Below are 10,770 nucleotides of genomic sequence, written 5' to 3' on the forward strand. Positions count from 1 at the left end.
TCGATACTACGTATGGAGGAAGGGAGAGATGACAATGATTTGGAATCGTCAAAGGACTGCTGAACTGATGTAATAGAATCCCAAATGGGAGACGCGTTTGATTGGTAAATGCGATTGGGATCAAGACTTGGACTACTCTTGGACAGCGCAGTGGCATGCCCAGGGGATTGCTTCGGATAACTACGAGTATCCGAGGGCGGCTCTGCTGTCTGCCCCCTTGTCTCTAGGTGTCCAGGTGTCGCCTTTGGCAACAGCTCAGCCTGTTTCTGTCTTTGCATGGAAACCACATTGTGAACCTCAGGTAAAGAGGCAACAGGAGCTACTTTCGCATCAACCTGAGTCGTCGTCTCCTTGGACGACGTTGCGAGCATTAAGCTTGTACGGCCTCCATCTGGCGTAAGGAATACATTCACTGAGCTGTCGGAGAGTGGTGGCGGCAATGGAAGGTCTATTTCAGGGTCAGACACCTCGAAGATCGAGGCTGAACCTGGCTTAGCGCAGGTATCCATGAGTGATCGGAAGACCTCTCGCATCGTCGATCGCGCATCAGGAGAAACCGCACAACAACCAGATAGTATTTTCTCTACCGGAGAAGACTGCTTCCAGTCCCAAGGCGATTGGCCGGATTCAAACGCCTTCCATAGATGGGCGTCATTGGTGATCGAAGGGAAGGGACTTTCATTAAAAAGGATCTGCTTAAGTTTCAGTCAAGTGCAGGGATGTTATGTTCGCGAATTGCAAGGGCTCACCATGGCACAAGTACAGGCAAATGAATACATATCACCGGGTCTCGTTTTCTTACCGCTCTCCAGGACTTCTGGGGCACAATAGCGTAAGGTGAATCCAGGTCCTGACGATGTGAACCCTGTTGTCAATCCGTCCGCTATCAAAGAGAAGCCAAAGTCACACAACTTGGCATGCCCAGTGTCACTGATCAATACGTTGGACTATACGACGTCAATCGCCCCGTGCCGGCTTCACAATACGACTTGGCTTACAGGCTTGAGATCGCCATGGACAACAACAGGGTCACGATCGTGGAGGTAAGTCAGACCTCGGGCAACATCAAGAAGCTATTTTGACGATGTTCATCTTGTAAGTCCACGAGATTCGCCAATACTGCTCACCAAAGCCAGCCGATTGCAGGATGGATTGCGATGCAGATATTGAACGAGGTCCCCATTTGAACACCATTCGGACACTAATGCCGCCTCTGGTATTGCACCCCGATCTTCAATTGCAAAACCGATGAATTGCACGATATTCTCATGATCCAAATCTTTCCATATCTTCATCTCTCTCTTCAAGTGCTGGTGCCGAATGGTGTCTTGTAGGCTATCAGTCAGGCCGAAAAAATTCCTCACCTTCATAGTTTTCCTTATCTGTTCCACGACAGCCGGCATGTCCCTCATAGGTGGTCTGAGAACTTTGTAGCAGACCTCAATAGAAGCAGTGAAGTGAGACAGCCAGTACCCCAGTTTAAGAGAACATACATTGACAGAAGAAGCCTGGGTGCCAGGTTGGATCCATTCTGCGAGATAAACCTCGGAGTAGCCGCCCCGTGTAACGAGAGCCTTAGTACCAAACTGCCGACTAAGGTTCGGGACATCCTGGATTGTAGATAAGATTTCCATCGCAACTGGCAAAACGGTATCCATGGTGCGAAGGACTAGGATTGGACAATGATTAGCGCATGTCTAGATGCGCCAAAATGTATGTACGATAAGGCGAGAGTAAACTTACAGACACCTGATGCTATGACGGCTCTGAGGGCGCTTCGATAGGAAGAGTGGGTTATTGCTGCAGATTATGGGAGACCTTGGACATCGGGGCAGAACACCTGAGGCAAACCTAAAAGGCAACAACAGAAGCTGATGTGCGCGCGGACTCGTACCACCTAGTACTCGTGACTCAGTCAATACAAAATGGTCTATGTGGTTGACCTACCTTCTTGGAGCGTTTGAGAGCTTGCACTGGTGCGCTAGGGCACTGAGAGCTGGTTTTACTACGGAGGGGCCCGAAGCTCTGTGACCAAAATTTTCAATTACAATACAACGCGCAAACACTTCAGCGCCATTTTATGTCAAATGCATTGCCGGCATCGTCTTCCGATCCGTCGTCATCGCCGCCGACAATGTCAAAGTCGATCTTCACAAGTTTCGCATATTTTTCCCCTTCATTCTTTTTCCTGCTTACATTTACTTCGCTGGCAACATAATTTAGTGCTTGTCGTTGTAGATTGAGAATGCGATTGGGCCTCAACCTAGAAGCCCTATATTAATGCCACTCTACGGTACGTATGCACACATTGGCAACTCGATCAAGCGCATTTACATCCCAGACAGGCATGACGTTTCTATTCAGTCGTTGGTCAATGGTCATTGACACACGGTCGCTCGCGCACTTGCTTTCGTTCAGGACGCAGACGGTCGAGGAAAATGCGATGAGACAAGTAGATGGTGCGACGTGTGGCCATGAGCGCGGCTTGAAGAAGGTGCAAACGTGATTAAGCACTCCACCGTGATACGGAGATCAGGCTCGTGTTCTGGGCGAGAAAGTCGAACGAAGGGGTTCTACCGGCCGCGAAGAGCAGAGTAAGGTTGAACACGCAAATGTGAGGCAACACACTGTGGGAGAAAATCCACCGTGTTCATCGCCGCTTCGCCCAAGCCAAATGCCATTCCCACCCCTGCCCAAATGAGGAACGCCCTCATTAAGTCACCCTACGCCAGAGTGGTTACAAGCACATCTCCATTAGAGTAATGTGCATACGTATGTCCGGTGAAAAGTGGTATTGATCGTATCCAGTAACTGAACTCCGAGAGAGAACGTAAACACAATTTGCATTGAACGTTCGTCCGCAGCTGGACAGCAAACAATATCGGGGCCGGATTGACGTCATACGGCGGCTGAGCAGAAGACCAACCAGTGCTGACCAAGACAATGTCGATTGGGCGGGGTGGAGCCCGCACGTCCGTCAGTAGAGGGGGCATACTCGTTCGCACCGACGACAGCTGCGATCACACCCCGGCCAGAAACCCTGTGACTCTACACTTCCCTGATTTCATTGTTTGGGTCGGGCCTTCATTTGTTACTGTAAGTGTCCATGGGGACCATATACAGAGCTCATTGTTGCGGGAGATTCGCTAAGGATCTGATTCAGGGCCGTTTGCGGGTGGAGCCAGGGAGCTTGGCCTTATGGTGATGCAGATCAGAATCATACAGTAAACAATAGCCAGTCTCCTTTCGGCTGCGCCGAAGCCGCATGCGAACTGACAGCCCGTGTAAAGTCACAGTGCATACCGGAAGTTCGTACCCAGAAGCAAATGATCGGCTGGGCAGGTTACCAGCCTCTAATGATGTACGACGAGATAAGGATTTCTGAAGGTGTCAGCGTGCACTGATCTAGCACTTGTACGTACCAACTTGTCCTAGCTCCAGAGCAGGCCTGAGGCTGTGCTCATCCGTTGGTAACAGCAGCGTCACCTGGGAATGCTCAGGACAGGTATCAGGCACAGCGGCCGAGTGTAAGCTATCTTTGTCTAGCCCAGACCTTCACCTCGCATTCGAGTCAACGCCCAAAGTCGTTCAACTTCCTAGCAACAAGTTGGCTATCGCCATCATAGACCAGATACTTATATCCAGCATTGAACCATGACCTGGAAACGAACTTGGCAATCAGCTTAGATGTAACACATCACTCGACAGTTTGGGTGCTCCGTCTCACAGGCACAGATACGGGGTTTAAAATGATACATATACGCACACACACACGCTGAAAAATGTCTGTGCCGCAGAATAGGTTATTGGCTGATCCGCGATGGATGATTGCGTACACGACTGAAAATACTTCCACGCAGTGAACATGGCGTAGGCCTACGAACTTTTTGTCTGTATAATTATTCACGCCATGCACACATGCGCTGGGAGGAGAACACTGGGATGACATACCGTATCTGTGCATGTATACACATGCATCGGCGCCGAACTAGCAGTGTTATCGTTAGAGAGCCGCCTCCGTCATCAATTTGTGCATGCATTCTCTCTCTTGCGGATACTTCCTCGGGCGCACCACATGTGCACTCAATTGCACCTGCCTGCTCTATCTTACCTACGATCTGTTACAGCATCCCCTTCTCGTGATGGCCGAGCCAAACGCAACATTGCTCCCAGATTTATTTTGGCCACAATTCAATATCGTCTCGCCAGGAGTATTTTCATGATCAATGAGGGACCTTATCGCGGAAGCCGGCACCAGCATGAAACGGTCCAGCATGGCGAGTTACTTGCGCGTCGAAAGGAACCGTGAATGGGTCGTGATCCACCTGCTTGCGCCGATGACTCCCTTGAGTGGGTTCTTATGTCAATCCTTGTCGGATGAACTACGACCTGACACTTACGCTGGAGCGACCAATTCCTTGGCATTCGTTGTTCGACCTGGACAACACGAACTGAACCATTGCAATTGCAATCCGCCCGATTCCCCAGGGCCAATGTCAACCATTTTTGCAAACATTTTCAGAAGATATATTGTCGTCCGAGATCGATGATCTCCCCAGGTTTGGCTGTAGAGCAGTTCGGTCCATGTACAAACAAAAATGAATAGAAAAATGGACGGGAGTAAAACGAGCACTAGATCACTTATACACGAATGTGGTCCGGGGAATAATATCGATGAAACGCGTTAGAAATTTGTTGGGGTGGGCATCAGGAGCGTTAGGGAGACTTGATACTAATCGTAGTGTTGAAAAAGGACAGCGTTGTGAACCTAGATGCTCCCACCTGGGTAACCCGTCCCGAAATATTACGTCATCGACGAGTTTGGTGGTTTAGATTTGAACGGAGGAATGAAAAGAAAAATCAAATCAAAATCAAAGTGGTTAGTCGTGATGTGCGAAAACTAGTAAATGACCAAGGCATACGTTTCCAAGCACACCAGTTTGAAGCACGACTTTCGTCACTCGATTTTTCGTCGTGCTCAAATCCACGGGTAACCTCAACGTCACGTTGAATCCCTTCGGACTACCAATGTTCCCCAAATTCGCCTCCCAGAGATCTATTCCACCAATGTCGATCCCAGATTTTCCCTTCCCGCTGGGTCCGCTAAAGAGGTTACGTAAACCCAATCCACCATCTGCACCAGGAACGGGGGCCACAGCCGGAATGGGAAGTCCCAAGAAGGACACTCCCAAGCCAGGAAAGGGTGCAATCCCGAAGAGAGCGTAGAATTGAAGGTTGCTTTGGATGTAAGGGGTTGTGTGGAATGTCACGATGAACTTTTCACCTGGGTGAAGGATTTTTGTAGGTGCGGAAATGCTGTGGATCAGACTTCGAGCCGGGGAGATGAGAAGGAGGAAAACGAAAGAAAGAGAGGTCGTAAAGGTGCTAGTCCTCATTGCGAGATCAATCTTGGTGAAAGCAGAGTGGATTTTCAGGATGGGTCTGGAAAGTTTGGGTGGCTGAACTTCGCACCAGCAGTACTTGTCAATTGCCAACACGCTTGGTGCTCAATCACTCCAGTCAACTTGAGTCCAATAGTACAAGCTTCTTATATCCCACAACAGACAAGAATATGAAATTTATAAATACGTACAAAAGCTGCAACGTCGTGCCTGTTTCTCAATTTGGACCCATGCTGCACTCTCCAGGGATCATGAGTCCACCCAGTTACATAAATCAACACCGTGCGAGCTTGCAGCACTTATTATTAGATCGCGAAATCGAAAGGGGCAACTAAATGAGCGTAGATAAGATAGATATACAAACGAATTCCAAATGTGTGTGGTCACCCGATTATCCGCTCTGGGTTTTCTGTTGCGTTTGGCCAATGACGTGAACGCTAAGACAGGACACTTGTGGACCAGGCACCCCACCGATATTTGAGATCCCGTTTTGTGTCCCGTCGAACGAATGAGTTGCCCGGACGAAATTCAGCTGTGATCAGAGCTTCATTGCTTTCCAACCCCTGTCCGCTTCAGACATGGCCTTCATTAAACACTGGGGAAAAAGATTCCATGACAAAATCATGCGGACGTGAGGATTTCGTAGAAAATCTTGGCAAGGGATAGGATTCTCCGTGACAGGATTTTCCGTCGATCTTGCTGCATGACAGGATTGCGGTTCCAGGCTATCTAAAATCCTGCACAAGGAGGATTTTATCATCAAAACTTGTATACGCTATAATTTTCAGCCATAATATTGTTATCTTGTAACGCATGTTATGACATATATTCAAGGATCCGCTGCGATCTACAACTGCCCACATGGATCCACCTCCCCAACCCTGAGTCGACCAACAACGGTACACGCAGCGTCTAGATCCACAACCTCGACGTATGGAACTGTTTTTAAATATGCTAGTTCAGAAATTGCATCATGTCTGGTTTTGCGATTACAGCGCATTTTGATATCGACGTTGACTTTGGAAGGAGGCCAAGCTTCGGCTCTTCACGCTCATGTCCCTGAAAAACCCAAAAAAGATAGTGCAAGTTGTCGAAGGAATGCGATGTCGAGTTTTTCGAAACAGGAAGTAGCAAACATGTCGGGGTGGAAATCGATGACAAGGGGAAATGGGGTGTAGGAAACGAATCTAAGGGCGTCACAGAACGTCAGAATGGCGACTCAGGGGGGAGATGAAAGCCAGAAACAATAACGCGAACGCACCGAAAATCGACCAATTAACCAAAACTCGCGCATCCAACCCTCAAGATCCATTCACATCAATGCAAAGGGACTGCACGAAGAAGCCCCATCGTCACAGACTCCACTCCTCATCGATCGAGCCCGAAGCGCCCAGAAGGTCTTCCAAAAGATATAGCGACTCGCCGCAAAATCACTTCACAACAATCATGAGGCCATGAGCCAAAAGGGCCGCTCGGGTTGGACTTAGGGGAATACAAAAATGCTAGCGGGCATCTACGAGCTGTGGCGTTCCAGAGAAGCTGTCGCCCATAGGAATGATGGAGCCCTTAGTTTGGGCCTATTAATAGATGTAAATGCTGGAAGCAGAGTAGCAGAGGCCCAATAGTAATGAAATGTTGCAACTGAGGGAGTTGGGACTTCGACGGGTTGTGTCAGTGTGTTTGGTGTTGTTTATGTTGGCCCTCGGGTTAACTTCAATCCCACACTCCGTGAACACAACTCACTCACCATGCCTCATTCTAGCCAGAAGCGAGCAATTGATCGGGGGCAGGGGAGGCTAGAAGCGGCACGTGAAGGTGTGCCCTTTCTCTTGGAACAATGCACTTATGTGTGGTTCACATTCGTGCCATGACTGTGCCATCTTCATGATATGGGTAGAGCTCCTGGCAGAAGTTAACACGTGTAAGGAGCTACTTAAACCGTTTTTTTTGTCTTCAAAAACCAACTAGAGTCATACAGCACAAAGAAACGCGTCCAGGGCCGATTCCAATGCCATGCGGCTCTGAGATTGACCATAACGTGCGTAACCCTCTCATATTATCAAATCTGATGACCTTCAGGCCAGATACCATTGAGTTCCCCCAACTTGTCGCTTCGATCTCAAAACCTGTCACTGGTACTAGGGCATCGGCAAGAAATCGCAAGGTGGCCAACCATTACTGGGTACATTCTTACCACGTACTGTTGTTATGAGTAGACTGTGGTGATCAGCGGCTGCACTCACGAGATAACAAGGGACTAAGGTAAGTACCAAAGTTGACTATTATTGCATTTAACTATGGCACTTTTTATATCTAGGCCATGCTACAAGGTGATTGGTGCACGGACCAATCGGGAAGGCAGTGTCGCATGTTTGGGATGTTGCACGCTAGCGCTGTGCATGGGACATGTTGCCTGAACGGTGACAAGACTCATAATCCAACATGTACAGGTGAGTGCTTAACATTTCACCATGCGCTTCTCTCACTAGTAACGGTGCTAGGCAAGCCGCAGTACTAATAATATGTCGCACTGAACCCCCACCCCTATGCTTTTCTCCAACAATGCTCACGGCACTCTCGACCCCCCGTTGTTCGCCTCAACTTTTCAAGTTCCTGACACTGCGACAACTCTATGACCCCTCACTTTCGGTTGTCATTTCATTATGTTTTTGCAGCGCTCCAGTCATATTATCGTGTCGACTAGTCAATATATAATCCTTCATCCAGTCAGACATAAGCCGTCATTAGACAAGATTTGACCTGCTTTTGAGCATGATTTCCTAGGATATTATTACGGATAATTACATGATAAAAGGATTATTCCCTGTTATTCAGCAGGACTTTTTGACAGGATTCTGGTCACAATCATGTACGGCAGCAGGATTTTTCCAACATGGAAAATTTAGACAAAATCCTGCATCTCAGTGGGACTTTAATCCTACTTCACGGAGGATTTTCTCATGGATATTTTTTTCTCAGTGTAAATCGTTGAAGACGTGAATTTGAGACGCACAGTACTTGGTAACAAGCGATCCGGTATATGTAATTGAATTGCGGCTCGCTCCGAAAGAACGTCTATATAATTTGCATTCACATAATATTACGAAGTCATAGAGGCAGGAGTCCTGCCTACCGAACGCTCCCCGACGTATCCCATCATTTATTGGCAACTAGATCAAACCCATTCCAGCTTTCGTCACATTTTGTGTGACGGAGAAGGGAAGCGATGTTTACCTCAGTCATCGATGTCGGGGCCTCACATCAGGTTCCGGCGATCTGAAGCAAGCTCACCAATCCATCATGACCTAATACTATGGATCCGATCTCACCTACTAGATCGATTTTAACGTAGAGGGGTCAAAGCACTATAATTGATATGGATTTCCACCTCTACGTTATCCACGACTGGGGAAAACGAATGTCATCCTAGGAAACTCCCTACACCTTTCTCTCTCAAGTTGTCCGATCCCCATCTCCCATCTTCCGCTTTCGTTCGGCCCGCTTATCTGCAGTGCCTGCCACACACTCTGCATATCCACCTGGCTATGCATCAGGGCATTTGTTGGTGTTTCATGCGGTGCGATTTTCACGTTAAGACCACTCATTCTTCTAGTGCTTAGGTGTTTCAACCGCGAATGAAGGCTCGCCATACATTCCTTTCCTCTCCACCATGATTCAAAGCGCTGAGTAGGTGGACCGGGCGCCCTAACTAGGAGTACGTACCCATGCGATCACGTTGGGCCTAACCAGGCACCATCAAGATGGTTGCAGCGCCCTAAGCTTTAGCAGTCCGTTATTATCTATTTCCGCATTTACATGCCAGCCCATGTTCTTATGCTAACGGTCTAATCGACACCTAAGCTGGAGTTCGGCAGGTTTGTCGTGTCCAAGACCACATAGTTAACGACCCTGGCTTTTATATCCGGAGTCCATACATCTACTCCCACTCACCGACCACGACAATAAAATTGTATCATCATTTGGTGTCAGGAACGTGCCAGAAGTGTATCCGGGTGACCCGCGAGGCGCGCGAAGTCGTCCGGGCTCGTAAGGTCGGAGGGGCGGGACTTTAGCTTCAGCGACTCAGGTGGAGCGCTGCGCTTCGTTCTTACGTTGGTGTCCCAATTTCAGACAGAAGCCTTACGATGAGGATAAGAGTTCAGAGGGGGAATCCAAGTCGATATACGAACTGAGGTACATCCGGTGTAACCTACACGCGTTATAAACACAAGTAACTAAATGAGACCGGCCCGGAAGGAGTGGCAGATCAAGCGCGATATTAATGAATGAAGAAAGGAACAAATAGTTAATATCGGCAAACTTGATCAACAAAAGGCAAGCAAGGAACAAAAGGAAAGAACAATAGTCCGTAAGCGGACAAAAGAGAAAAGGCCATCCGGCCGTCTAGCAAGCCGTCCGGCTGGGGGTGGACAACAATGAAGCGGGCAACCTAGGTTGGTAGGTACGCGCGTGAGGGAGGAAGTGCGGATGAGGGTGACAGGTGGACAGATGGGTGGACGGATGATGATGATAGCGGGAGGGACGGACCAAGTGGCACTAGGGCGCATGGAGGGAAGTGACGGATATGTCGGGTCGTGACATTTGGCCAGCTATCTGTTCCTAGCCGATGCACCCATTGATAAATAGCCCGCGTCTCTAATATGGCACACCTCGGCACCGTATCTGTCACGAGATTGGCATCCCATCATGGTTTTGTTCCTTCCTCCACCTCCAAATAGTGAATACAACCTGATCTAAGACAATGCCGGTGTGGAGCCCCATGTCCGTCTGTCCGCAGAGGAGCATGCTCGTTCGTACCATGACTGCTGCGATTTCACCCCAACCAGAAACACCTGTCGCTCTACATCTCCCTGATTCTATTATTCGGGTCAGGGCCTTCGTTTGTCGCTGTAAGTGTCCATGGGAACTATATATAGAGCTCATTCGTGTTGCGTAGCATTCTCGCTAGCTAAGGACAATCCTGTAGCACTGGAACCCCGTGCAGGGTTTACGAGTGAAGCTAGGGAGGTGATACAGATCAGGAGCCACACGGTAGAGTCGACAATAGCCAGTCAACGCATTCGGCACACCAGTATCATCGATATAATGGAGCCAGCTTATAGCGGAAACTAACAACTATGCATGGCCGCACACGGAGCCTCCTAGAAATGGGGTCCTTTCGGCTGCACCGAAGCCACATGCGAACTGACAGTTCGTACCCAAATGGTTCGGCGACGGAGCCACGATCGATCGGATCGGGATGTACAACATAAGGAAAGACCCTAGCATGGCAATTAGGGGTGCCGCGGTTCCCTGAGAACCGGGACCAAACCGAGAACCAAACCATTTCTGGAACCGAACCGTGGTT

The 10,770-nt window shown here is 48.9% G+C and overlaps 3 protein-coding genes across 3 annotated transcripts; 1 reads left to right on the plus strand and 2 right to left on the minus strand.

Moving 5' to 3' along the window:
* Positions 1 to 722: 722 nt before the first annotated feature.
* EI90DRAFT_2933364 (kinase-like domain-containing protein) lies at positions 723 to 1,370 on the minus strand (the record flags this gene model as incomplete). Its single annotated transcript, XM_039055094.1, has 3 exons — positions 723 to 947; positions 999 to 1,073; positions 1,128 to 1,370. The coding sequence occupies 3 exons, from the start codon at positions 1,368 to 1,370 to the stop codon at positions 723 to 725; spliced, it is 543 nt and encodes a 180-aa protein (XP_038911939.1).
* Positions 1,371 to 4,666: 3,296 nt separating this feature from the next.
* On the minus strand, positions 4,667 to 5,551 carry EI90DRAFT_3073946 (uncharacterized protein). The gene has a single exon (XM_039061468.1). The coding sequence runs from the start codon at positions 5,394 to 5,396 to the stop codon at positions 4,881 to 4,883; it is 516 nt and encodes a 171-aa protein (XP_038911940.1). The 5' UTR covers positions 5,397 to 5,551; the 3' UTR covers positions 4,667 to 4,880.
* A 1,575-nt stretch (positions 5,552 to 7,126) lies between these two features.
* On the plus strand, positions 7,127 to 8,127 carry EI90DRAFT_3291902 (uncharacterized protein). The gene is made up of 6 exons (XM_039067307.1): positions 7,127 to 7,217; positions 7,371 to 7,440; positions 7,482 to 7,584; positions 7,633 to 7,664; positions 7,720 to 7,852; positions 7,904 to 8,127. The coding sequence occupies exons 1-5, from the start codon at positions 7,151 to 7,153 to the stop codon at positions 7,817 to 7,819; spliced, it is 372 nt and encodes a 123-aa protein (XP_038911941.1). The 5' UTR covers positions 7,127 to 7,150; the 3' UTR covers positions 7,820 to 7,852; positions 7,904 to 8,127.
* The last annotated feature ends 2,643 nt before the right edge of the window (positions 8,128 to 10,770 follow it).

The sequence above is a fragment of the Cantharellus anzutake genome (assembly GCF_015039405.1).
Source record: "Cantharellus anzutake strain C23 chromosome Unknown EI90scaffold_56, whole genome shotgun sequence".
Taxonomy (NCBI): Eukaryota; Fungi; Basidiomycota; class Agaricomycetes; order Cantharellales; family Hydnaceae; genus Cantharellus; species Cantharellus anzutake.

What these genes read in the sequence shown, in the direction of transcription:
- EI90DRAFT_3073946 (XM_039061468.1), bottom strand. Translation starts at nt 5,396, where the DNA reads ATGAGGACTAGCACCTTTACGACCTCTCTTTCTTTCGTTTTCCTCCTT.
- EI90DRAFT_3291902 (XM_039067307.1), top strand. Translation starts at nt 7,151, where the DNA reads ATGCCTCATTCTAGCCAGAAGCGAGCAATTGATCGGGGGCAGGGGAGG. An exon ending in GCTCTGAGATTGACCATAAC is followed by an intron (nt 7,441 to 7,481) that starts GTGCGTAACCCT and finishes GATGACCTTCAG; the next exon opens with GCCAGATACCATTGAGTTCC. An exon ending in AGGTGGCCAACCATTACTGG is followed by an intron (nt 7,585 to 7,632) that starts GTACATTCTTAC and finishes TGTGGTGATCAG; the next exon opens with CGGCTGCACTCACGAGATAA.